The following is a 27,985-nucleotide window of genomic DNA, read 5'->3' as shown; positions in this document are numbered from 1 at the left end:
TGCAAGTCTTACAATGGGATGATTGTAAGACTCGCATCAAACTACTGTGGAAAATTCACCTCACAGCAGAAGTGAAAGCAGTTAAAAGTAAGAGAATACAGAAGCAGGCTTTCAGTGGAAACAGCGGCTTGGCAGCTGAAAAGGAAGTGGTCTGTTAGACCCTAACATCATCACCTTCAGGGACACGAAAATAGATACAAGATGAGGTCTCACTGGATTACATCGATTCTTACTGGTGAGTAAGAAAAATGCTTTGTGGGGTATCAAAAGTCTGCTTTAGGAAGGAGGCAAATTTCAATGATACTGATGGAAATTTCACCTTCCAGCAGGTTAAAGTTGTGTCAGATGAACAAACAGATATGAGAGAGGGAGTCATGATGGCATGACATACACTCGATGTGATGATGGGAGCAGGACGTTTCATTGTTGTTTTTTGAATATTTTAAATGTTAAAAAGCAAAAAAAGTAAACTACAGAAATGCTCATGAGGAGAAAAGTTCAAATATTTTCATTGAATCAAAGAACTTGGGGTCATCAGGAAGTACTCAGGAGTCAGACTGCACTGCTGCTCGTAACAGAAAACAGCACCCACGATTACACATCAGCAAGCTCCGACTCAGGATACAAGAACTCACAGATATGTTCCACTCAAGTCACAAAAATAACATGACCTCCTCCAGCTGATTCATAGGATATACGTCTCAAAGAGAGAATTGAGCGTCATCTGCATAACATTTTAAATCTACAACATTAATCATCTTAATGATCTTAAAACCCCTTTCCTCGCTTTTAATTGAATTCTGATGCTCTTCTGTGAAGATGGTAGTTCATAGGTGCTTCTCCTCCAAACTGGCTGTGGGTCTGCTGGGAGTATAGGATAAAAGATGCAAATCCAGAAGTGGAAATCCAGGAAACCTGGAGGCTACAACTACTGCCAAGAAAACCTTTCCAGTCTCTGTCCAGTCAAATGAATTTGCTCCAAGTAGACTCTGATTACACACTAACTGCATAAAACTCAATGCACCTGAATACACTTTGAAGACTGAATGCTTAAAAAGCATTAAGGTGTTATGTATTGATTAAACAGCAAAAATATTCTTTTTAACCATTTCGAATGGAAAAAAAACTCTTTCTGAAAACGAATCTGCTGAGTGCTTCCCATCAGAGCCAATGAGTTCTTTTTTGGATGAACAGACTGTAAATAAATGTGAAATGAGCAACACTTTTACATAACTGTGGATACAGAGAAATATTTTTGAAACACTTCTTCAGAAAATAAAGGAAAATGAGCCGCAGTGTGGTCCAGTTCTGTGAATCTGTGGTTTCCATCCACTGAGTAAGATAATCATTTCAAATGGAAATATTTTTCTGTTAGATGGTTTCTGTGCCAGCAGCCTTGAGTGTATAGTCATAGATTGTGTATGACAGATAAACAGCCGCAGTGATGTCACCCGCTGGTTTGGAATTCGTTTTTAAGCCAAGTTAGCATTTTTGTCACCATCATGTTTGTTTGTTTGGAGACAGATGTGATTGCATTCATAAACTGTATGGATGCACATACAAGCCAATTAGCTGCCGTGTTATTTGTCAGATAATTCAAAGTGACCCAGGCACTAACAGCATAAACTAGCTGTGTGCTGGCTGCAGGTGCAGATTTTTCCACCAGGTTGTAAACCTGTTATTTGTGCTGTGATTTATATATATATAGGAGACACTGGGGACTCACTCAGAGTCTGAGAAAGGTTCAGGTGGACTTTAGACGAGCTGCAGTTTTTCAACATTTTCCCACTGCTTGAGTAAAACTGAATTTTAAGGACACTGCAGAGAGAAATCTCTCTGTGTGGCTCGTTAAAAGTTGGTGTCCCTCTGATCCCCTTCAGAACTGATCACATCTGGGTTCTGGATGCTGCTTGTTCCTGCTGCTGAGGTCCAACACGTCCAGCTGGGTTCAACAGCCAGCGTGGGCTGTAACCTCTCCTATCTTTATGACACAACGTGGCTTAAGCATCACCCAGATAAACCTCCCACCATGATCTTGTCTGCCAGCCTCAAAGAGGGACGACCCATCCAAGGTGACCGATCATCTCACTTAAAAATGTTGGAAACATGCAGAGAGTGTAAGGCTGTGATTTCACTTTGTGAAGCAGGTGACCAGTAACTACCAGTTACTCTTTTTTTAGGGTTTCAGCTCAACAGTCGTTATACAGTGAATTTGGTGAACCGCTCTCTGGCACTGATGATCTCCAGTATCGAGGACAGAGACCTGGGGCTGTACTACTGTATTTCCTACGTAAACTCAGACTTAAAAATTGGGGAAGGAACCAAGCTTCAGGGTAAGAGTAACCTTTAGGTGATATTTCACTGTGAAATTTTTCTTTAGCTCAGAGTCAGTTCTTCCACACAAACTTCCCCTGCAAAGTCCAAGCAGGACAGAAGGTGAGGTTATGTACTTGATGTAAACACAAATTTAATTCAGGAGCTATTTTACAAACCGGGCTGGACATCGAGAAATTATGCAACTTCTAAACGTTTGCTCGGACTCCAGCCTGAACGAGACGGATTCATGAACAGGTTTTTTAGAAAGATGTCGAGTGAAGTGTGGTCTAAAACGGGGGTGTCAGACATGGCCTGGTAGACAGAACTGGTCTGGGAAAGGGTCCAATTCATCCCACTCACTGGCTTCTGAAAATTTCACTTTTTACTGTACTGACGTCAGTGTTACGGCCTTCTTACTAATGACACGACCCATGGAGTGTCAGACTACACCCAAGTAAGAGATAAAGCATTAACCTGATGAACTTCTTTGATTTACAGCTGCATTTCTTTCTAATGTTGTGTAAATCACATTTTTATATTAAGAAGTCTCCGGGAATAAATGTGGAGTTAAACTTGTTCACACTGAAAAAAAGAAAACCAGTCAGAGGTGATGCAGGACTTCATGTCTCAGAACATGTTTCACCCTCGGCTTTATTTTGTCTGTTTGTCATCAGTTTCAGGTTTATCTCGGTTTCTTTTTAATCACTGGTACTGCATGATCACGGGTTTCATCCTCATGATTATGGTACTGGCTGTTTGTGTCACCCACTGGAAAGCTCGGGCGAAGGAGAAGAAGAAGAAGACCGCCATCCGGACCAGATCCTGACATCACCCGTAAATATATGACAAATAGTAGTAATACTTCAACTCCGACACCAACTACACTTTCACAGCTGATAGTTTATGCCCACTATTACATGGATTCAATGTATTAATGTTGCATTTGTATATATACAACCTGTGTGTGTATGTCTGGGTTTTTATTTTGTGTATAAAGTGTAGATTCTTTGTTTTTCTTCCACTTCTTATTTATGGCATTCTTATGTTGGGTTGCTAAATGCACTGTATTTTTTCCTTCAAGTAGTTAAAATGATTTGTTGCTATTTTGCTTATAAATGCAAAACAAAAAGTTAAGTCTTTGTGTATGTTATTATCCATGTTGCTCAGTTATTTAGTTCCCCACATATCTTACAAAGCTATGAACTTCAATACATCTGGAGACACCAAGATAAGGCAACAGGCAGATACTGGAGGTCGTTGGTTTTCTTAGAAATAAACTGAAGTGTATAAGAAATAAATACAAAAATTTCAAAGTTTTAAATTTAAAGTTTTTTAAGTTAAGCTAACAAGTGTAAAGCTGGGGTGGGAGTGGCTGGATGCCATACTGCTTCACAGAGTGAATGGGTTAAACGCAGAGAGGAATTTCCCCACGGTGATCAATAAAGAATACATTATTATTATAAACACACGCCACAGACCGAAAAACGGTGAAGAAGCAAAAACTCTGACGCCCGAACAGGGACTTGAACCCTGGACCCTCAGATTAAAAGTCTGATGCTCTACCGACTGAGCTATCCGGGCTCTGGACGAATTCACATAAATGCTGTATATGACGAGACACGTGCCATATAATTATATTGTTTGTTTGTTTTTTTTAAACTGGTCCGGATCTACGTTAATGGCACAGAGTCGTTTACAGTGTTTATAGCCTTTACAATAGACCCTGTGCACGAGAAAATGCTAACTTCTTGTTTTATGCTAAGGTGCACATAGTCTATTAGCTCTGAAGCGTTTGAAAATACCGGGGAGTAGCTGGCTAGCTCCCTGTTACAAACTGCTACCTTTACTAAACTGTATGCAGCTACAAAATGCAGCAAATACATTTATACAAACGCAGAAATACCACAACAACAACCTTCTCTGATTGTAATTTTTACACTACCTGATTTGTAAACAGAGAATCAGGCTACATTACATTAACAAGAATGAACGAATGACGAAGAACTTCTTCTACAATTCATTATATAAGCACAGAATTCTTTATTTTGATGCGCGTGGCTCTTGTGGTCCTCCATAGGACCAAGGTAGGAATTTTGTTTTGTAATAATTTATTTTGGTTTTCTGGGTCTTAACTTTTTATGAGATGAAAGAAAACGCTAAATTCTAGGGAACCTTGCTGGGTCGTCTAGAAGTGTCCAAGACACTAAACTAAGAATGAAAACAGAAAAGGATTCACAGGCCCCAGCGAGATTTGAACTCGCGACCCCTGGTTTACAAGACCAGTGCTCTAACCCCTGAGCTATGGAGCCTGGGACGAAAGCGAGAGCCGCCAGTATTACCAAAATAGTTAGAGTCAAGTTAGTACAACGGACTTTGCAGGAGTATATCTGTAGAACCAAAGCGCCATTATGTTTTACGACATAATTATTAAGTAAAACAGACATTTTTGAATCCTGGTTACACACGTCATCAGTGGAAGCTAATTGAAACATACATATGAAAAAGTAGAGACGTAGAGATGAAGAGAAATGACTTAAGACTTTAAAAACGTCTAATCGGCTTCTAAAAGTTGATAAACGTGCAACTGAGTTTTCGTTATTCTGTGATTTCAATTTAAATGTTTTCAGTTTAAATAAAACAATCTAGATGTCATTCCATGTCCTCCACTAGACGGCAGTGTGCGACCACCCACACAAAGATAACCACTTTCCTAAACTCCTTTCTTTTAAAAAAAATTTCAGTGAATTCCCAACACATAGAAAAGGGTTTAATTTTACATTTGAAATCATATTCCACCTGTGCGCGTGTTACAAAAAGTAAGCAGGTCAGTAAACTGAAGCTGTATGTGTTCTCTTTCTTTGCGTCCACACTGGTGCGTTTCTGGGCGTGGAGTGAGGGGGCAGGAGCTGGTGGGGTCCCCTCTGGAGCCTCATAGTTTTTCACCACAGTGTGTTAGTGAAGATGGAGGCGAAGGGATACGTGCCAGATTAATTTCATCACATAATGGAGGCACCATTTTCCCACTTTTAACCCTTTAGATGGATTCTACTTCCTGACTTTTTGGATAGTGTATTTTTCAGATTTATAAATAAGAGAAGAAAGCGAAGAGTGTTTTTCCTTTGTTGGGTAGAGAGAGGGAGAAAGAAAGGAGCCATGGTTGAGCCGAAAGGATAGATTTTCATTCATGAAGAACCGGGATTTTGTTCCGAAAGTCTTGGAGTGTGTGGACGCAGAAGATCGTATCAACAGGTGAGTGTTTTATACAAGTACTAACATTTGTGCGTAGATTAAAGCTGTAGAAAAGTGAGTATTTCAGGCAGACCTGCCCTCACAATTTATTTGCAGGCTGCTGAAAATGAAGTGATTGTGGGTTTAGTATCGAGCCGTGGCGACATTGTTAAAGCTGTTTCGTCTATTGCTGGACTTGTTTTCTTGTTTATATGATTTTTTATTTTATTTTGGATCCCCTCCCCTGCTGCTGGTGAAATGTGTCCGTCTGAGTGGACATTCCTCCAGATTTCAAAATTATTTCAGAATTTCAAGCATTAGCTACCAAAAAAACTGGATCGGCGTTTGGATTCTCTCCATCTCTCCTCCGCCTCTCCTTTTCCTTTTTTTTCTATTTGATCTACTAATCAAGGTGCAGGTACAGGTGGCCTGTCTGAGCGAGAGAACATACAGGGAGAGTCAGAAGCTGCATGTGTGCATTTGTCTGCATGTGTCTGCATCTTTGGCGTGCGCACTCGTGCGCGTTGAAGACTGTCCAGCGGTCATTTCCCGGTGCCCTGGGGGTCACTTTATACAGCCGTGAATGGCCGACTGTAGCAGAAGTCTCATGGGAAGCAGGAATCAGCTGAAAGAATCTCAGAATCAACACTTCATCCTCGCTTTAGTCTGTTTGGCTCTCGCTGCAGCGCACGCCAAATACGCACAGGTGCGCGCACGCAACCTGCCTCCCCCCGTCTTTTTCTCCTCAGTGTCTACCCTTTATTGTTATTTCACTAATAATCAAATGCAGTGTCACGTGAAGGACTAGAACTGTCATATTTGACGTGACCAAATCTATGTAATACAACAGCATCTCCTCTATCCTGTCCAATAGGGGCGTGCCTCGCTTTACAGTCGAAAATGTTTATTTTCTGTAGCTACGCACGAATCTGCTCAATGAATGAACACATGAACAACAGAGGTCACGATTATTTCACTGCCACGAGACTGTGGTGGGTGGGTGAAGATTTGTGATATTTTTGGTTAATTCTTGTCATAAACAAAATGCACAAAATTCACAATGGTGACATTACCAGACTCTGATCTCAGGTTCAGATTTTGTTGACATTAATAATCTGGATAATTTCCATTTAAGATGAACATAGTGTCGCTAATAGTGTCATAGTGACATAGTGTCAACCAGCATTTAAAATTGAGTTATGGAAGCAGACTCTCCACTGCTAGTGGTTCTTTTCTTTTTCTTTTCTTTTTTTTGGGGGGGGTCCCAAATAGAAACAAACCACGAATAATTCTTTAAACATCTCTAGTTATTCAGTAACATGACTGAACTGAATTGTTTTTACTACAGTGAACATGGAGAGATACTTTAACCGCCTTAAATAACGCACAGGTTTAGCCTAAGTGACCTGGAATACGTCACATTAGCCCGTCAAGTGTCCCGGATGGGGCCAGTCTCCAACATCACCACTCCAGGAACAGCACAGCAGAACGTTTTTTCCTAGACTTCGCTGCAGTCGTCACACTTTACGGAGCCACGCAGTGTTCTGCATTGGACCCTCTGTGGGCTGCTTCTGGCCCTCACACCTCTGTGTGTTTAGTTTGTAACCATTGCTTATAACCAAGTTATTAGATGTTTCATTCTTCTCATCCACATTTATGTCCAAAGTCAACAAAGCTGTCCCCGCATAAAGCTCTGTGTCTGCTAAAGTTTAGTGAGTGGGTGGGGAGCAAATCATTGGTGTGCATATACAACTTTTCCTGTCACTGACTTCATAAACAGATGTTTATTTGTTTTTGAATGACAATCAGGGACCGGTCGAACCTGTTCAGGGTCTGGGAGTTGTTCTTTCTGAGGTTGCGCTGTTGGAAGCTACTACTTTCTCAACGTTTCAGTTTGCAACGCCCCAAACTACAGAAGGAAGGCACACACACACCCACAAACACACACACTAGCTGTTGCTGTCTACACCCAGCAAAAGGAATCAGCGGCTTTATTATTTTTTTATTTTTACGCGGCACCGAGGCCGAGACTGGAGTTACCCCAGCGCACAGGAACCTCAGCACCAGGCCGCCGAGCTCTGCGTGTGTGTCAGTGTGTTTTAGCGCAGCGTGTCGGTGGTCTAACAAAGGCAGGCTGAGCTGGGGCCGTGATTTCCTTCTCCCCGCGGCCATGCGCGGAGCTCGGATCTTCGTGGAAGAATGCGCCGCCTTCTCCCGGCGTTAGCTCAGCCTCGGCTCCATGTAAGTCCCCCAGCCTGGCTTCGTTTCAGCGATCGGGCCTTTGTTATTTATCACGACACTGGCTCGCACAGACAGGGAGCGATCGTGGCTGAAACGGAGGCATTATAGCGGAGAATTTCAGCCCGTTCGCTGCGCTTTTGGCCTCTGCTTGCCTTTATTTGGGCTAACAGCCTCCTCCTGTTTTACCTCCACGGCGCTGCTGCTTCTCACTGTTTTCTTGTCGTTTCATCTGTGCTTCTCCCCTCCAGGGCCAACAGTAACAACATGCTCCTGGCCTCTGCCGTGGTGGTGTGGGAATGGCTGAACGAACACGGCCGGTGGCGGCCCTACAGCCCCGCCGTCTCCCACCAGATAGAGGCGGCCATCCGGAGCAGCGACCCCCGCGGAGGGAGCGTGGTGCTCGGCCAGGTGGACAGCCGGCTCTCGCCCTACATCATAGATCTCCAGTCCATGCACCAGTTCAGACAGGACACAGGTAAGCTGGGACGATGGGGCATATGGTGCACGCTGCAGAGCTGTCATGTCGGGGTTTATTTGCAGGTTCGGGGACATAAACTTGCTGCACTGAAGCAGAGTAACAGTCCTGTTATGGCCAGGGGTGCTTACAGGATTTCTATTATTGGGGGACCCGTAATGAGGAAGGGGGGGTCCAGTGGAGATCAGCGTCAAATGAAGTGTCGAGAACAGCAGCATGATTGTGAATTTACAGCTTCGGTGTAGTTTCGTTTTACACCTCTTTATTTTTGTAATGCGCTGCGTGGACAGACTAAGGTCAAGTGTACTATTTATGAATATATAAAAATGGAATAGTACTTATATTTTACTTTTTACTACAAGCCTCATTCACCCAACCACACAAGCACATACACACGCAGCTCGTCTCAGGCCTGTTTCAGACTTCTGCTGTGAATCTTTGTACGTAAGTTGGTGACGTCGTTGTCGGTATTTTTCCTAGTGTGTTGTGCGTTAGTTACCTTGTGTCCCGGTGGCTGGGTGCCCGTTCTTTGTTTCATTTTTACAGTCAAACGTATTTGTCCTTCTACTTTTTCCACTTCTTTGTGCATTGCTTCACATCCAGTTTGCGAAGATACATTTGAAAGCCACAGCGATAAAGTAGCTGGAAATGCACAGGAGGACTGTCGACAGGCCAGCGTTTCACTTCTCAGGTGGTGGTTTGTGGACAATAAACTAGTGACACTTGCAGGTGTTCTCTGTCTTGTACAGGGTTGCTTCAGCATGCAGGCTGTAGTAGCCAGAGACTGAACCCTTGTCATTCTCTCTCATGCCTGAGCCACATCCACCACAGTACTGTGGTACATCAATTTGGAGACTTTTAGGAGAAAACTTTGAAAAGAACTCCGCTATTGCTTTGTCCCTGTTTCATCGTATTTAGTTCCTTCGCATCCAGCGCTGAATCAAAAAGCCTGAGTTTTTCTCTGAGTAGTGACACCTGTCGTTCAGAACAAGACTGCAGCGAGCACGGAGTCCCTAAAATGTACATCACTCAGACCCAAGTGGGCCCTAGCAGGCTCACAGATGTGGAAACTGCTGACACATCTGTAATACAGATGTTCCACACTCCCAGTTTTCTGGTTTCATGTTTATTTTAAAGTCTCTGTTTTCCTGTTTCTCTCACTTACATAACTTTCAAACATTGTTCGTGTAATTGGCGTACACGTGTTCGTCTAATGTCACAGAGTTAATACAGTCTAGACACACAAATATAATTTCTGTAGAAGGAACCTGGCAACACACCCACCAATTCGAGGGGTGTCTAAGGGTTTCCTGCAAAGACACCTCTTGCCTAACCTCAGGAATTCTGTTAGTGCACAGTGTACTTCTTTAGCATCTGGATTTTGGCCTCTACTAATCATGGTTAAAGCTTTTTCCTTAAGTCACTGTTTACCCCTAAACACATCACTGTATAAGCTTAGACAGAGGTATAAGACAGTGGTGTCAAACATGTAGCCCAGGGTCCAGGAAAGGCTTACCAGTGGCTCTATTACAGCTCTCAGGGTAGCTCTAAAAGTCTCAGCAAAGTCATTAATAACTTAATTTTTAATGTCTTAAATTTGCTGTTCCTGGTGTGATGGTGGCAGCCTACTAATCAGGGGTGTTTGGAAAATTAGAAGTATTTTTAGAGCTTGACAAGTTGTTTGACTCATAAAGAATAAGTATTATTTAGTTCCAAGAACTCAACATGTGAAGACTATAATGCACCTGTAATATAATTCATAAAAATATACATCCGTTTGCTCAGCGTATGACGACTGGGACCATTCTTATATACCCTGAGACGTCTCCAAAGGCAGTGTTATCCAGGAAAATCCTGCTAGAGAATGCAGTCAATCTGGGATTCTGCTGGACAATCCTCCAGATGTTTGCACCACATTTATTTGGGTCAACAGGGCTGAAATATGCGATGTGAGGAAATCGAAAGACACCATCTGTGATCTCTCATAGGATCTGACTTCACGTTTAAAAGGCTGGCTGAAGGCTCGAGATCCAGCCCTCTGCAAACTTTAATCCAGCCCAGAACATTTGAGAATGCAGAGTTTGTTAGAGAACAGTTCAGTCACACAGTCTGGGTTTCAGCAATAAGAACCACCAGTTTGGTGAATGGCTTGAGTTTGTTTGGTTTTTCCTGATGTTTGTGGGCTGCGTTTGAGATGTTTCAGACGTTCTCTTATCTGACAACAGAAACAGAAAAACGTACATGAGACCAGTTTCACTGTGAATTTTGTTGCATTGAACAACAACAACAACAAACTTTATTTATATAGCACATTTAAAAACCAGTGGTGTACCAAAGTGCTTAACATGCAAGAGGGTAAGATGAAGTAACAGGGAAGGATGAGGGCTATGGCAAGGTACCAAAACGTGCTAGCAGGTTGAATGGCATTAAAACACACGAAGGGAAAAGAATTGCATATAAAAGCATAAAAGAAGGCTAAGTGTAGAGGATCAAACAGTCAAAAAATTAAAAATGAATTAAAAGCCGAAGATAAGAATAAGCGTTAAGCTAACTATCAAGCAAGCGTTAACTGGTAGAAAAGGTGAGGCTAAATAAGTGGGTTTTTAACCGCGATTTGAAGGATTGAATGGAATCAGACTCACGTATAGCGATGGGGAGGTTATTCCATAAATCGGGTGCAGATAAGGCAAACGCGCGGTCACCTCTAGTCTTCAGCCGAGATCTTGGCAGTACCAGGAGTGACTGGGAAGATGATCTTAATGCTCTAGTAGGGGGGTATGATCTAAGTAGCTCAATGAGGTAGCTTGGTGCTATATTGTTAATAATTCAGAAGGTAAGCAGCAGGATTTTGAATCGGATGCAGTACTTAACGGGAAGCCAACGCAGATCAGCAAGGACACGAGTGATAGAGACACGCCGTCCACTACCAGTAAGGAGACGAGCAGCTGCATTCTGAACAATTTGGAGTCTATGGAAGAGAGTAGAGTTAAGACCGAAGTAAAGTGAGTTGCAATAATCCAACCTGGATGTCACAAAGGCGTGGATAAGCTTTCCAAGGTCCCGATGTGGAACATAATGTCTGGCCTTGCTAATAAGACGCAATTGATGGAAACAAGATTTAACAACAGAAGACGCTTGTTTATCGAACTTAAAAGAGCAATGAATATTCAAACAGAGAGTAGGAGAGAGTCAGACGGATATAAACAGCAAACAGAAAGCCAAGTGAGCTAAACTGCACTGAAGCACATGAAGGGACAGGAGATGGGAGACCACGGAAGTGGTAGTTTGAGTATTTGCACGTATATTTAGAGTGTTTTTAACACCTCCTGACGCCCTAGCAGAGCTGTTAATACAGTTTAATTCAGAAACAACGTGTTAAACACCAAAGTCACAAAAACAGTCAAACTACAACAAACTGAACGTCAATGCAGTTTCATCACAGTTCATGACCTAGCCACGACCGCTAATCTACTGATGCAGCTTCCTGAGCGTAATTTTTACATGTACTTTTTGACTTGTACTGATTCATTTCAGTGTTGATGGACTAAATGATTCGGTCACTTACACCAGAAACTGCAGGTGTTTGTTTCGTGTTTATTACATGACGTCATCATTAAAAATAAATGGTTAGGTTCGGAAAAGGGTCACGGTTAAGTTTTTTTTGAGTGGAGAAAATTCAAAGTGGCTTGCAAAAGCAGCAGGCGGTCTAGTTTTTGGTACTAAGGAGCTTTATATTACCACAGCTTTGATTTGATACTTTCAAGTTTTAAAAAGAAAACTCAAAACATTGTAGAAATGCATTTTTAGCAAACAGAAAGCTCTTTAAAACAGTAAGATAAGAAAGCGCCCAAAACATAACATGAAATCTTTGAAAAATAACAAATAAAAAAGGCCAACAAGTCTTTGTCTTTAAATATTTCTGTGATACAGAACAAATGTTAGTGTGTGTGTGTGTGTGTGTGTGTGTGTGTGTGTGTGTGTGTGTGTGTGTGTGTGTGTGTGTGTGTGTGTGTGTGTGTGCTTGAGATCCAGCAGTATGATGTTTTGGAGCAGCTGTGAATGACCATCACAGCTCTGAGTTCACTGCATACTTAAACCCTTATCCACTGACACTAAACACACACACATGCACACACACTTTCCCAGCAGCTGCATCCTCCTCCGACGGAGAAAAGAAACAGAGGGACCTCGACTTTGTGGACAGAATGGAGAATTTCAAGGCTTAATGAGCAGAGTTCACTCCAGCCGTCCTCCTCTGTTGCTCCCTCTGCTCTTCCATTTCTGCTGCCCGAGTGTTTAGTTTCATCGATAGGCAAAAAAAAAAAAAAAAATCCCAGGGGTCTTTCTGTCCGACGTGGGAGAGAGAGAAGTGTATGAGTGTGTTTTCGGTGCAGAAGGAGTGAGATAATTGGGCAGTGCGTATTCTTTCGTTCTTTCTCTCACGCTCACATCGTTTTTCCAGAGATCTTGGATTTTCCCAAACAGATGCGAGCACACTCATTGTGGTTTTGACATGCACGGAAGGGAGAAAGCGTTTAGAGAAGTAGAAGCTGAGGCGCAGGTTCTGATAAGTCTGAGGTTATAATGTACATAAAGAACACTCAAAAAAATAACTTTTTGAATGAACATAAAAAAATCATGGAAAGAATTCCCACATAATTAAATTGCTTTATTTTAGCATTATGCAATTCTGTTATTCCAACTTAATGTGCTTGAGTTGGACTAACTTGATTAATTAATGATGAATCAACTGTTTTACTACAGTTGAGTCCAACTTAATTTAATTGAGTTGATCCAACCCATGCAAATTACGTTAGTGCGACAAAAATGCTTAATTGTAATAGAAAGCCATGTGGAAATCCTTTCCATGATTTTTTAAAGAGTTATGTTTTTTTGGAGTGTTCAACAAAGTCTAGAGTCTGGTTAACATAAAATGTTAATGGATTTATAATAACTTCCACTCCATCCATCCTCTTATCTTTACCATCTTTTGTAAATGTAACAACCACCCAATTTCATTTTTATAATTCCCACTTAGTTTTCAGTTCTACGTTTGTTAAACCCCAGAATGCTCTTATGTTTTTCATCTCAGATATTTTGCTTTCTCCTTAAATCTGGTGGCCTTATGGGACAGAGATGTAAAAAGCAGGCACAGAGCAACAGATACGATACTGATGAAGTATGAAATAGAGGAGTTGGGGTGGAGGTGGGCTGCAAAGTGGCTTGCAGATAGATGAGGACCTGTAGGGAGAACTGTTCATGTACCACAGGGAAGTGACCTGAATGCAGACTCTCAGAAGCTGAGCTGTTGCCTTTAAATACTTTAAATGCTTCCCCCTGTGTGAGATTTGCCAGTTAGATCAGTAGAAGGTAGCTGAGTCATCACCTGATGTGACTGGCTTGGAGACTGGCTGGTGCAAAAGCACATCACATTTCAGATGGCACAAAGGCGAATTCACACAGGTTTGTTTTGAAGTTGTTCCCTGTGCTTTGTGCACAAAACTGTTCCATATATTTATTTTTCAAAGTGTGGAAATATAAACCGTCCTAATGGAAGATGAGGTCCTCAGCACCTTTGAGCTGCCAGGTCCTCCTGCAGACCACCTCCTGCATGCAGATGGAGACTTCCTTTGGAGAGCGGCGCGTACATTTGACCCCGCTGGGAAGAATACATGCACTACAGGTCTGTCTTTACAGTCACGTATGAAAGGATCTCCCTCCCAGTGCAAGCTCTCCCAGCACTGTCAGATGTGGTTGGAGCAGAGCGTGTTTCCTGTTCACCTCAGGTCTCGCAGCGGGATCGTCGCTCCGCAGACGCTCGCTGCGCTGTCACCACTGATAGCACGCCGTTTAGCTGACATTCAGGGAAAAGCCTTCATGTTCCTGTGCTGCCCTGCTTCCCTGGGAGCTTCACTGCTAACAGTGATGTGGTATTTCTGCTCTGCACTTCTTAGACATGAAGGTTGTCATTGTGGTGGCGGTGGTCTCGTTTCTGTGGGTGCGCTCTTCCTTTGGACCGTGGAGGCTTTTCAGTTCGTCCTTGCTTGCAATCCAGCTCCTTTTCTTTAACTTTAATTAACTTCTCTGATGGATCATCTCGAATCACTTCATCACTTGTAGTTTTTGGAAAAGGGAGCGTAATTATTCTTATATGCAAATATGTGACGTTATGACCTTGATGAGCTATTTGGGACGAGACTTAAATGAGCCTCCTTTGAACACATGTATGCTTTCAGTCATTTGTGTGAGTACAACACGATTTCCTGTAAACACAAAGATTTTAATCTGACAGTATCTTAACTTCCTGTTCCTGTCCTGCTTGAAGTTCTTTTTATGTGAAATTGGTACAGAAGGGATTTTTTTTACATGTTAAATAATAATAATATGTATATTGTTGTTAGTCCCCGTAGGGAAATTACTCCTCTGCATTTAACCCATTCACCCAGTGAAGCAGTGGCAAGCCACCAATGCAGCACCCGGGGAGCAGTGTGTAGGGACGGTACCTTGCTCAGGGGTGTCTCAGGGTAGCCGTTCAGTGAAGTCGAACCCCCAACCTTCCGATCATGGGGCAACCACCCTACCTGCTGAGCTATCCCTGCCCTATATTTATATTTGAACCAAAAATCCTCTATTTGCCTTCATACTTCTGTCCTGCTTTTCATGAAGATTTACAGTCAATCAGCAGCAGCTCTGGTATGAAAACAGTGAAGATTTTGGACTTCTCTTCTTTTGAGTTTGCGAGGAGACAAACCCATGCAAATATTTTGAGAGAAATAAATGCAGAGCCGCTACAGCCAGCTGCCTCTCCAGAGAGTCTCTCATTCTTTGGGCAGATTCTGGCTTCACAAACTTGGACTGCAGCTGGAAACTGTAACAGTTTATGCTCACCACTTTCATCCTCTAGTGTTCTTTTCACTTGTCGCACACGTTGGTTTGCACACTTATATAAATTGTGTTGATGTCACAGCATGTGTGAGCAGTGACCAACAGGCTGAACATAGCTGCAGCATATGTGCACTACAGTAGCATGTGAAGCAGAACAAGACTGTGGGACGAGAGGCTGAGTGGAGAGGCAGCTGGATGATGCTGGACGACCTGGTGACCCTGCTGTTAGGAGAAAGAAACAAGATGAAGATGGCCAGGGCTAGTTTCACAATATGGACAAAGTGATTGCCATCCAGTAAATTGGTTGGCCAATCGTCTTTTACGCTTGTGTGTAAACATTTTTTAAAAATTAGTCACTAATTAGTGTTCATGTGGTTTAGGAGAGGCCTGACTTAGCAGAAAATCTTTGTACCCAGCACATTTGAGCTGCTCTGACTGCATAACCGAGATGAGGGTGTGGTTGTTGAAATAAAGTAAACACGTTTTTATGAGATGTTTTCAACAGAGTGACGTAAATGTCCTTATTTTACTGGGCTTTAAAAGAGCGGCTCGTCATCGCTTTCTTTGTGCGGCTTCTGTTTTTTTCAGACTTCGAGGGCATCTTGTGTTTTTTTGTTGCCCCTGCAGCTTGTTGCTGCTCTCGCTCCAGCTGGTCCTGCTGAAGGAGGCACATTCCCAGACCCCCACAAAGCCCCGGGGCGTTAGGGTCACAGTAGAAGGCGGGTCGGGGGTGGATTCCCCAGAGACGGAGGGTTGGGGGTAGATTGGTGGTGACAACAAAGAGCGGAGGAAGGGGGGAGAGGGAGTGGCAGCAAACATCAACACTGACTCTGTCTGCACGCACAACAAACCAGTTGGCAGGAAATAAACAATGGGTTTGCACGCACTGGTGAAACCTCCATGCAAGAGACGAGATGTTTGTTTAAAGGGTCTTGTTGTTTGATATGTTTGGGTTTTATCTATCAAGCCCACAGTCTGCAGACGTGTCACACTGCTCTGCTTCTAATGTTCAGGCTACTACGCTTCAGTGTTTCTGAAAATCTGCAGCAGAAGGATTACCAAAGACTAAATGTCTCGTTTGACATTTTTAAGCCTTGTAAAGGTAGTGGAACAAGCTCTGAACACAGTATTTTGGTATCACCTTTCTAAGGTAAAAGCTTCTTAACCATCTCAGATTTTCTTAAAAATTCAAAACCAACACCAAGGATCGGGCGAAGAGTTAGCACCGCCTCTTCATATTCACTTTTTACCTTATTCCCAAATGGAAACTGGGTCTCTTCCTTTGTCTCAAACTCTCCGCTTTATGTTCTGCTTCCTCTGGTTCACCTGATCTGTCTCTCTTCTCGACCTCTTGCCCTCTTTGTATGCTTTTCTCTCTCACACTCTCTGAAGCTGAAAATTGAATCTGAACCCAACACTCGAGGGACGGGACTCTTTCAAGGTGAGACAAAGACACGAAGAGAGGGAGAGAGAGAAGAGGACAAAGTGGGTGGGTGTGGAAAAAAAAGAGTGGAGAGCTCAGCTGAAAGTTAAACAGTGATGAGGAATATTAGTGGAATAAGAAACGATGGAGAGCGCCGAAAAATCATGATATTGTCAGGAGATGAAAAAGTGACTTCTTTAAATCACATGCCTGGACGTGTCGTCTCTCTTTGGTATGATAGTAAATATCTTTAAGAGAATGAACATTATCGCTGTAAATGTACTGTTATCTAAAGAGATAACAGTTGGAGTTTCCATTCAGGCCCACAGATGAAGAAAGTTCCAAATACAAAGGTTATCAAATCAATAAATCTACCCAGAATCTAGATATGAGCCGGCGTCATACGCGTATCACAAACAGCCCACTGACAGGACTGCAGAGTGGCTAAGTTTACAAAGGAAGATAAAACTATCAAGTGAAAGAAGTGTGAAGAGGTTAAATACGGAGCCCCGCAAGGGACATTGGAGAAAAAAAATTAAAGATGAACTTTTGCGAGATCTTGCAAAATAGGCCGAATCCTTCCGAGGCCGCCAGCTCAATGCTGACCAGGTGGTCGAGGAACGATGTGCCCAGAGTGCGGTGTTCCCTCTGGCTCTAGTGGGCCTCGACCTCCCGGTCATCTTCGAGCAGGTGGGTAACAGACGTCTCTGAAGACTTTTGCAAATATGTGATGTCTTGATAAACCGAGCGGATATTTGAAGTTTACACTTTCTGTAACCCAGAAAGAGTAATATTAAAACTAACTAGCTGCAGCCAATGTTGGAAACTGGAATTGGCTGGGCCGCGCTATGAATTCTTGGATAGGTTGGGCCACAAAGGATACACCCGGCCCATCCATCAAATTCGGGGAAATGAAGGATGCATTTGAAGCAGCCTTCAAATTGAGACAGCCTTCGTCGCCTGGCTGTGAAGTCATCGGCCTTCAGATGCACCCTGTGAAGGATGCGGCCTATTTTGCGAGATCTCTCAAAACCTTTGTGAGATCTCGCAGAAGTCCCTCACAGGGCTCCGTAGTTAAACACATAAATCAGGCTGAAAACAAGACTGCTGCTGCAGACAAAAAGCACTTTATGAACCTGTGTGAATTTTAAATGCTCTGCTCAGTAAACGTGAAAAAGAGCTAAAGAGCTGAAAAAATTCCGACTGTGTCAGGCAACAGGACATCGGCATCATTTTTTAATTGCTTGCAGCCAATAAGATAATAGCAGAAATCAAGCAGCTTCCAGTAATCCCGATTTCTTACTGATGCTATTCAGGAGAAACAGGCAGACTTTTTATTATCTCTTAAAACCGCAGGAAATCAAACACAGGTGAAACTGATGAGGGTGGACAGACAATCACAAAGGAGGGAAGGAAACAAAAGCAGAAAGTGAAAACACATGTGACACGTGAGAAACGTAACCTTCAAAGTAAAACACAAACACAGCAATGTGACAGGAGTGCCCTGAGTCAGTGTTAAAACCATTTTTGTTTACCCCATCCCGTCAGTGCATTAGCATATGTTTGCAAAGGCTGTTGCATAAAAATGTCTGACTTGAAACTGCTGTTCCAGTTGTGCAACACCGCCGCGTTTAAAGCTCACTAATCCTCGAGAAGCAGACCGAAGAAAGCCGAGTTAGTGTCCTGCAGAGTGTCAGCTTGTTTTCTGTGCAGAAGGAAGTCCAGGGAAAGTGAGATGAAGAAGCTGGAAGGGTCAGAGCTCAGCTTTTCTCTCTCAGTTGTTGTTGTGAAACTCTGCGTGTCGAGTTACTGTTACTGGGAGGCCTCCGGGGGGGCATCACTCACCGCCTGTGCACACACATATAGGAAAGCATGTGAAGGCATCAGTAAATATTTATGTCCCTGCTGCTTCTCGGGGAGTTTTTTAACCTTAAAGTGTGAGTTCACCCCTAAATTTGAATTCTCCTCTGTCCTGTAGTGCTGTGAATTTCCCCCCCGAAAAAACAACGTCGCTGTCCAGAAACCGTGAATCTCGTTGCATGTAGGAACTGTTTTCTTTCTACTGAACTACACCCAGCAGACAGAGGTATCCGTCTGACCATGACGAGAGGCTGAAGATTTTGTTTGGCGCATGTAGACGGAAAGAAAACAGGGGTCCAGTTCAGTGAGAACCAAATCTCAGTGCGACATAAAGGATTATTATGAAGTGTGAATAATGCAAACTCAAGCGAGTCCAAGAATAAAAATAAGAAGCAGGGAATGAACATAATGGGGTCTACTTTAATGTTCAGGAGCTCGTTTTATTTATTCAGCCTAGGTAGTCGCCCTAATCTCAGTGTTAAGATTACAAAAGCTGGCGCAAGTTTGCAGTTTGGCTGGAAAAAGAGAAAGCAAAGAAGGATGAAAGAAGAAAAAGTGACAGCAGAGGAAGAGACGGCATCAGACAGCAGGAGGGTGAGAAATCAGGACGAAGTAATGAACAAAACAAGAAACAAGAACAGAAAGTGTGAAAGTGATGACAAAAGTCGAGACGAAATAAAGCGCATGAAGCAGGTTTGTCTTATCCTCTCAACCGCTTCCTCTTTGTGTCTCGTTTCGGTTTTATTGCTGTGAGAATGTGCCACAATCCGGTCTCGGTGCAACCTTTCCAAGTGTGTCAATTTGAATTTTTCCATCCCTGTCTTCATAAAGACTCCGGAGGTGTTCATCAGTCTCGCCAGCCCTGAGCCCCGCTCGAGGGCGCTCGGGGGGCCATTTGAGGATGATGAATGGAGAAGTGGAGCTACAAGGTCGAGGAATATTTTTCGAGAAGTTGTTAAAATTGCAGTAGTTTCGGCTCATTTGCTTCTGGCCGGGTTCAGGTTGGGTTCAAACTGGGACACGTCACATTTGAAAGATGGGGAAGAAATCTTCGTCGTCCTTTTAACGGGTGGAGGAAAGTTAAAAAGGATGATGTCACAATGTTTCGGTGCACATCTGATTTAAGAGGGTCTGGGGGAGCAGGGGGAGCCCAGGATGATACTGGATGTGCATCGCGCTGTATGCTAGATGCTTGCTAAGCTCTGCTGAGGAGTCCTTATTTAGATTTAGTCCAAGCAAAATGTGCCAGACTTTAAGAACTAAGAATAACGAGCACATAGTCTTTACACCGCTGCCAGCGAATGTGATTTCATCCATTCTGGTTTATCTGGCTTTCATAGAATTAGAAATATGTACATTTGAACACAGAATAAAACCTTCCCACATGTAACGTACTGCATTATTTCAACCCTCGAGTGACTGAGCTGTTTTACGGACTAAAATAAGGTTTAGATTTTATATGGGAAAACTTTTAGTTAATGTTTCTGTATGTGGTTATCACACTGTTTCCTTTATCTATGACAGATACTCCAAAGGATGTTAAAAAAACATCTCATGTCTCACTTTATTTTCTCACACTTACCTGGGTCAAGCCAGTCAAGCGCATGCCTCTTTCCTCCTCTCCGGCTCCTCTGGAAGGACACCGAGGTGTTCACAAGCCAGTCGAGAGGTGCGATCTCTCCAGCGTGTCCTCGGTCCGCCCTGTGGTCATGTCCTAGTTGGACATTCCTGAAATACCTCATCTGGGAGGCATGCTGGTCTCCCAATTCAGTTTGGTCCTGGGTTGATGGGCTAGCCAATGTATGATTCAAAGAACTCCTATGATGGAGTGAGGAAAGCTCAGCTGAACCGGGGATACCGTGCAGCCAGGCCTGGGGGATGGGCTCATTCAAGGGGCACTTGGCGGCCGACCGTAATCCACAGTGTACGAACGAGCCACGTGTGTTTGTCCAATCTTAGCTGCTTAAACTGGCTGTATTTATTGTAAACGATAAAAAAAAATCCAGTTTAGAAAGTTATTTGTTACTTTCAAGAGTCTGTTTCAAACTAAATCTGAACATCTGGTTTGCAGATGTGGATATTTTAAATATTTTGTCCAAAAACACTTGAAATGATGCCTTTTGAAGCAGCAAACCTCACTCCTCTCAGTCTGTTTGAGTTCAGTGAAGAAAATCACAAAATAATCATTGGAAGTGTAAATTTACAATATAATCAAAGCCAACAGAACAGAAAACATACATATATTTCACACTACTTGTTTCACCAATGACCCAACCCGACTGCCTTTGGGTTTTCATGATTTCAAGTCACAGCAGCATCTAAGGATTTTAATTACTGGTAAACTGTTGCTGTATAGACAGCAGTGAAAAATGCCCGCTGTGGTTTCAGTGACCCAGTGTGATGTATTTAAATTCTGTCAGTGACCCAGGGCCTGTCAGCTTTCTGTCATTTATAAAGCTGATAAGGAAGGACGCCTGTGTCTCCAGGGTTTTCTGTGACTCGCAAGGTGTTTGAAATGTCACGACTTCCTCCAGCTGACTGGTTCGGCTTCAGGCTCAGTTGGTAGCGTGAAAGCCTTGTAGCTGCAAACAGCAGAGATCTTTAGGTTGCTGGTTTGAGTTCGGCTTCAATGATGTTGGTTTTTCACACACAGCGCTGAAGCATTTGGGCTGAAAGACAAACCCCGAGTCTAAGGATGGTAACTGGTGACAGAAGAAGAGTCAGTGTTGTTTACAGTTGTAGTTTATGTTTATGGCAGCAGGTCACAGTCACGGGGTTTTAATTAATGCTGTCATATTTATTATTTAACCCAATTATTCATCTTCTTGAAATGTGCACTTTTATTATGCAGTAAATGAAACTAAGAAACATTTTAAGATGCTAGTGAGTGTTTTGACTGTAACAGTCATTTACATCAGAAGACGGGTTTAAATGTGTGGACAGGCAGTTTGTCTCCTTCGATAGCTCAGTTGGTAGAGCGGAGGACTGTAGGTGGAAACAGCAGAGATCCTTAGGTCGCTGGTTCAAATCCGGCTCGAAGGAAGCTGTTTTATTTTCACATACACTGCCAAAAGGTAATCATTTTGGGTGCTCGTGTTCGATGAACTGATTGTTCTGAAGGTAGCAGAACGACTTCCAAACAGTTTGTAAACAAAGAACCAAAAACAGTTAAAATCCTTCCACAGCTTCACCTACAGAAACTCGGTGAGTTTGACTTATTTTACACAGATCTCGTCTTCGCTCAGGCTCCACTAAATCGTGAATGAGTTTACAGGGGCAAAAATCACAGAGCTGTAATGTGATGTGGTGCGCTTGATTTGTAATACAAGACAAACTGAGAGCTTAAGAGCAAAAATAAATGCAAAAAAGGTTTCTATTTATAATCCTTAGTCCTGAATACACATAAAAATCTACTTTACTGCTCAAAACCCCGTAAAAAGTAGAATTTAGGATCACTTGGATGTTTTCTGGAAACACAATAAATACAGATCACTAAGGAAATGTACGCGTTCAGAGTTTTCCTGCACAGAGGAATTTGGGACCAAAGAAAAATCACGTACGCTGTAATAATCATGTAGGTAAAGAGTGACTCGTGGAGTCTGTGACACAGGGTCAAGCTTTCTAAGCAGATTATTAAAGTGTGGCTGATACGAGAAGTGTGAAGAGGAAGTGTCGGCTCATCCCAGACTTTCTCGCATGGACGAGAAGTGAGAGCGGCATAAAGCATGACCCGACCCTAACATGTGTGTGCCTGCTGGTCAGTCTGCAATGATGTGTGTGTGTGTGTGTGTGTGTGTGTGTGTGTGTGTGTGTGTGTGTGTGCGTGTGCGTGTTTGAATGCAGGGAGGGGTCAGTGGTAAAGACAGAGAGGGAGAACAATAAAGACCAGATGGCCAGTTTCTTTCTCCACCTGCTTCAGGCCTCTTTGTGCTCCCTGAGCTCTGTAATTATTCACACGTTTTCCTTATTTACTTTTGCTGTTGGGTCTGCACCACACACACGCACACACACACGCACGCACGCGCACACACACACACACACACACGCACACACACACACACACACACGCACGCACGCACGCACGCGCGCACACACAAACACACGCACGCACACACACACACACACGCACACACACAAACACACGCACGCACACACACACACACACACACACGCGCACACACACACACACACACACACATGCATTCTCTTGGCTCCATTTAACAACTCATTATGTTGCAGTTTTCTTTTTCTTCGAAGCAGAAATCCAGGAATCGGCTACACCCAAAACACGCTTCGCTTGATTTCAAACGTGAGCGACAAGCGAAAGCAGCCGAGCGCCGCGTGCTGATCCGACTCTGACAGATGGATGATTTGGGAGAGGTGTGGTACTATAAGAGCGAGGAGAGGGACTGCGGCTATGAAGCTTTCCCCATACGACACACGGACAGACACACACATGCTCGTTCCTACAGCTGTAACTGCTTTAATCAGACCCTTTTATGGAGGACACCCAGCATACCTACAGTAAACACACGAGTACACAAACACCCACGCCCAGTTTCTCCTGACTGACTGAGAAAACCAGTATGAAGGGAGGGCCTGAAATTCATATTTGAGAAACAGGGAGAATTCCTCCCTCACATGCATCCCACGGGGGGATTTTCCAGCCTGCTGTGTTATTGGGGTTAACGTGGGCAAGATGACTGCTGGAGGTTTTAAGCAGCTGACTAGTAACCTGCACATTGTTGGTTTGAATCCCTGTCTAGATGTTTGGGTCTCTTTGATTACTGTTTCCTCCACAAACGGAATGATGTGCAGGTGAAGGCCACAGATAATTGCTCTCTCCTTTCTCCCGACTACACTTTTCTCTAGTTTTCTGGTTTGTAAGTGTGCTTGGCACTACTGGTAGCATGAGACGGTGCCTGCAGGTCATTCACAGGTCATCGCCAGTGACCTCCCAGACCTCAGAGGGGTAACGTAACAGGAATGGCCAGTGGCTATAGCGCCTTCCGAGCAGATTCCTCGTCAGCTGATGTAGATTTACATTTTTAGCCGGAGGTCCACGTCTGCCTTGTACTTCTCTGCTGTCTGTATTTGCTGAAACAGGAGACAAAGCTCGCTGAGACAGCACGTCAGGTGTTGTCCAGGTCAGATGTCAGTCCACCTGTCCAGCTGTTTGGTTAAATTTACTGCATTATAAGTGCTCAGTTTGCAGGAGCTGCTGAAAGCACTGACTCCTCTGTACAGGCTCTGTAGGGAGGAGACAGTCTGTGTGTTTTGTTTATGAAGTTGCAGATATAAAATGTTGTGCCAGCTCTAAAATTCTGGCCTTACAACAATCCCCATTCTCTCCATTCACGTTACCTTTCTTTATTGAATATCCAATATTCTAATTTTCTCATGTAAAATATGCTAAACACAACCTCTATGAATGGAGCTGATTAGCTTTACATTTATGCAACCTAACTTGAAGCCATAGCTGGCGACCTGCCTCGATTATGTCAGAGTTTTGGAAAGGCTTTGTCAGAAGAACTGGGTTGGACTGGTTCTTCTGGATCAGTCATGTCATGGCTGATATCCAGTCAGTTTAGTCATGTACTGCACAATTATTTTATATGTTACGCCCTGATTAAGAGACTGGCCAGGCTGATGTTTCCACAGATACTAGCTTACTGTTATTTGTGTATGTGACAGCCTGTAAACAAGTCCATAAGGTTCCAGCTGAGCGTTTTCACTGTCGCCATCGTGGTGTTTTGAAACTGGAAGTGTGGAGTGGATCTGACTGAGAGGCTGAAGAACAGCTCATTGGCTAACGACTTCCGGTTAACAAGCGTTGTCCTCCTTTGTGACTCGTAAAAAGGCCAAAATTAACTTAATTAAAAACAAAAAAAGACTGGAAAGTGCTAACTGAGCTCAGAGCTGAGGGCCTTTTTTCCACTGAAAAACATTATGGTTTCCTGCTGGCCATTAAATATAAAGTGCTTAATTTTTCCGATCTGGAAGCTACATCCATCTTTTGTAATGCGACTAAAGTCTAACCTTAGTGGTTCGCTGGCCACCGACTGGATGTTGATGAGTTATGGAACTGGTTTGTTTTTAGTTGTCATGCAGCTGTCGAAGTAAAATAAGTCCTGGAAAGTTCAGATGTTCTCAAGCTTAGTGAATATTTACAAAGCTATTAACTGTTTTTGCGCATCCAAGGCAACCTTGACTTACCAGGTGGATGTTCGCATCAGTTGGATTGAACAACTGGTCTTTAACGTGCCAGCTTCCCAGTAACAATAACAGTAATAATGGATTGCATTTATTTAGCGCTTTTCTAGACACTCAGAGCACTTTAAAATTGCACTATTCATTCACTCTCACATTCACACACTGGTGGAGGCAAACCACAGTTGTAGCTAGGGCTGCCACAAACGATTATTTTGATAGTCGACTAGTCACAGATTATTTTTGCGATTAGTCGACTAATCAGATCATGCATCCATTGGACATAAAACATACAGCTTATTGCACCAGCAGCATCTGCTCTTATATAACTATAATTAGCTTACAGCTTTAAGTGTTTAAGGTAAGTGCTAACTAAAAATAAAGACAAGATGATAGTTTATTAAATTTTAATGAAATTTGCAGATTGTTTCGATGAAGTTTTATAAACTCCTTGTGTCTGTGAAGGTTCTCAGTCATCCAGGTCATCGTAGTCAAAGGAGCTTGCAAAGAAAAGCGTCTGGACTTCTTTAAGTTGCTTGAAGAAGTTTCACCTCTCATCCAAGAAGCTTCTTCTCCGTGCTATCTTACGGAGCCCCGCAGGGGACATGGGAGAAAAAAAATTAAGACGGACTTTTGCGAGATCTCGCAAAACAAACTCGGGATCTTGCAAAACTTTTGCGAGATCTCTCAAAAGTTGAATTCCAACAATGGCGGCAGCTACTTAGTTGTAATATTACTCTTTCTGGGTCACAAAATACACTTTTAAGATATTTTGAGGCGTGAATGTAGCTGTGTAAACGTCAGATACCTGCTCGGTTTACAAGACATCACATATTTGCAAAAGTGCTCCGACGTTTTCAGAGATCTGACACCCACTAGCTCGAAGCTAACGGGAGGTCGAGACCTACTACAGCCGGGAGGAACACCGCTTTCCCGGCACATCGTGCCTCGACCTCCCGGTCGGCTTCGAGCTGGCGACCTCCGAAGAATGCGGCTAAAACTTTTGCGAGATCCCGAGTTTGTTTTGCGAGATCTCACAAAAGTTTTTGCGAGATCTCGCAAAAGTCTGTCGTAATTTTTTTTTTCTCCCATGTCCCCTGCGGGGCTCCGTACTATCTAAACTCCTTGCTATCTAAAATATAACGGGACACCGGAGTATATTCTCGAGCATCTCATACTTCTGATAATCAGCTGTCTGCTTGACATTTATTCAGCTGTGTAAAAACTAAAACTTTAATCTCAGCCAAACCGATTCACTCAGGAACAAATATGCACAATGTTTTGACCGTAAGAAGTAGCTACACAAATGATTTGATGCTGTCTGTATTTGGAACCTTATTAAAAGAAAATTCATAACAATGTGTCCCGAGACTGTAACATGTGCTGTAGGTTTTAACTTGGCTGTTGCTAGTTTACTGTTAGCTGTTGGTACACAGTTCTTCTTTTAAACCTTTTTAAGTAATAATCGCTGTAAATGCGTAATTAAGATTATGTTTTCTATGAACAACATTGGATATGAAGATGCTCCCAGATCGGACGAGACTCGGACGTCAGGAAACATTAGGGCCGCAGTGCAAAAAAGGGCTCATGTGACTTTCGCAGTTATCTGGAAATGAGCTGTCAAGGCCGTGTGATATGCAGGAAAAGATCGGTATGCACTCGGAAACCTTTCAGATGTTGATACTGTGTTCAGAAACAAAGGGCAGCTCGTCTTCTCTGTGATAAGACCTTGGCCTGCTGAGTGGGAGTCCAGCACAGATTAAGCTGTAACTACACACAAAGTACACAGATGCAGTACAGCGAATCCTTTTCCCACAATGCCTCCTCCTCCTGCTTTCGTGTACAGAGTGTGGTGTTCTGTGTAGGTATGCACTAATCCAGTATTTTGATCAGAGATCAGATTTGAATCAGCGATCTGGTTTGAGCATCAGTGACAACGAGCCAATCTGTTCAGAACAGCCCTGATCTGTCCTGTGTTTACTTTGAGTGCATTAGCGGCGGGGGATCTAATGGCGGTAGCTATGTCTGTACTTGCTAAAGGGTTCGTATTATATGTGTTTTTGGTGTTTTCTGGGTTTGACGCAGCTCTAACCACAAATGAACGGCTGCTTGAGCGTTTTGCAGGTTCTTCTCACCAGAAAACACCAACAAGTCGTGACTGAACTTTAAATTCTCGCTCTCATCTTGGTCGGGGTCATACCTCACATTAAGACCTTTTTGGATCTCTCTGCCTCTAAATTTAGGAAATGTCTGGCCAGATTTCACATTTTGCTGTCACGGTGGGCGAACATCACGAAGGACAGACAGACAGCGGCGAGGGTCGGCCTCAGTCTGCCGTTTGTCTCAGGCTGAATGAACTTGTTCTCTCTGCAGTTCGAAAGAGAGAAATTACGTTTCTCATGGTAATCAGCAGGTCAAGTGCTCCCTGCTGTGCTGTCCATTCAACAGAGTGTGAAGGAGGAGGAGGAGGAGGGGAAGCACCGTTTCTCCTCTCTCCCACACACTGACGATGTTCTTGTGAACTCCTGCACATCTCCAGGCACAAAGCAGAGTTTGATATCTCAGTTCGATCATTCGCCCTGTCTCTGTTTCTTCACCTCCTTTGGTGTTTTTTTAGGTTTGTGTGCTTATGCCACTCTGCCAGTATAACCTCTTTATAACAGCCTCTCACACATATGCCCTCCTGCTCTTGCCCTGGCTTTGACTGAATAGCCCGTTCCCCTGGAGACGGTGGTAGTTTCTGGTTGGTTGGCTTAGGGAGCCTCCTGCCATCCCTCGGCCCCACGGGGAGACAGAGAAACACTGTTCTGAGTATTTCTTGTGGTATTTAAAAAAATCTTTTGACTGTTTAGCAGACTGTCAGCGCTGTGTTAGACTGAAAGTGAAAACGCAGCAATACGAGCATGTGATTGTCAGAAGAGGACTCTCCCGTCCCCTTTGTGGAGCTGTTGTGGTGGAAACTCATTGAAGTATTTTAATGAAAATCATGCATGCAGCTCGAGAGGCTGCATCATGGAGCCATCAGTTGTTGCCCTTTTCAGTTCCTCTCAGCGTCTCTGCTCTTTCTGCAGGCATGCTGCCTATTAATGGGAAATTAGATTATTATTCACTTAGGGGTGGCCGATCAGGCCACAAGATCATATCTCTCGGGGTGGAATCGGGATACATCTAAATCAATCCTCCCCACAGATTTAGTTCAGCTCATGTGATCAGACTCGAGGCAAATCTCTCTGCTTTCTCTTTTCACTTTTTTTCATATCTTTATTGGAGTTTTCATGACTTTCTTTGTTGGGTTTTGGGTCTGCTGTGCTGTTCTGTTTACAACAACAGTTATTCCTCCGAGATGT

General features: G+C 43.3%; 1 protein-coding gene, 3 non-coding genes and 1 gene segment (V, D, J or C); 3 read left to right on the top strand and 2 right to left on the bottom strand.

Annotated features, from left to right (window-relative positions):
• The first annotated feature begins 104 nt into the window (after positions 1-104).
• LOC146573337 (Ig kappa chain V-V region J606-like) lies at positions 105-3,445 on the top strand. The segment is given in 4 exon segments: positions 105-235; positions 1,881-2,072; positions 2,181-2,333; positions 2,991-3,445. Coding segments are annotated over 4 exon segments (531 nt in total).
• A 379-nt stretch (positions 3,446-3,824) lies between these two features.
• On the bottom strand, positions 3,825-3,897 carry trnak-uuu (transfer RNA lysine (anticodon UUU)). Its single transcript has one exon. It is a non-coding gene; the product is annotated as a tRNA-Lys (tRNA).
• A 655-nt stretch (positions 3,898-4,552) lies between these two features.
• trnat-ugu (transfer RNA threonine (anticodon UGU)) lies at positions 4,553-4,625 on the bottom strand. Its single transcript has one exon. It is a non-coding gene; the product is annotated as a tRNA-Thr (tRNA).
• Positions 4,626-5,249: 624 nt separating this feature from the next.
• Positions 5,250-27,985, top strand: part of LOC146573332 (E3 ubiquitin-protein ligase DTX4-like) — a 40,886-nt gene continuing 18,150 nt past the window's right edge. The window contains exons 1-2 of one of the 2 annotated variants that reach the window (XM_085278105.1): positions 5,250-5,565; positions 8,034-8,260. In XM_085278105.1, the coding sequence (XP_085134231.1) occupies positions 5,501-5,565; positions 8,034-8,260 (292 nt within the window). In that variant the 5' untranslated portion in view covers positions 5,250-5,500. Of the gene's footprint in view, positions 5,566-7,446; positions 7,786-8,033; positions 8,261-27,985 lie in introns of those variants that run through there. The other variant, XM_085278106.1, reaches the window with a different exon arrangement.
• Positions 21,383-21,470, top strand: trnay-gua (transfer RNA tyrosine (anticodon GUA)). The gene is given in 2 exon segments: positions 21,383-21,419; positions 21,435-21,470. It is a non-coding gene; the product is annotated as a tRNA-Tyr (tRNA).

Source organism: Mchenga conophoros, linkage group LG6, assembly GCF_057382185.1.
Source record: "Mchenga conophoros isolate Kocher_MC1m ecotype Shallow Benthic linkage group LG6, M_conophoros_male_GT1.1, whole genome shotgun sequence".
NCBI classification, from domain to species: Eukaryota; Metazoa; Chordata; class Actinopteri; order Cichliformes; family Cichlidae; genus Mchenga; species Mchenga conophoros.
The sequence above is the reverse complement of the archived record's forward strand: the minus strand, read 5'-3'. Positions and strand labels throughout refer to the sequence as shown.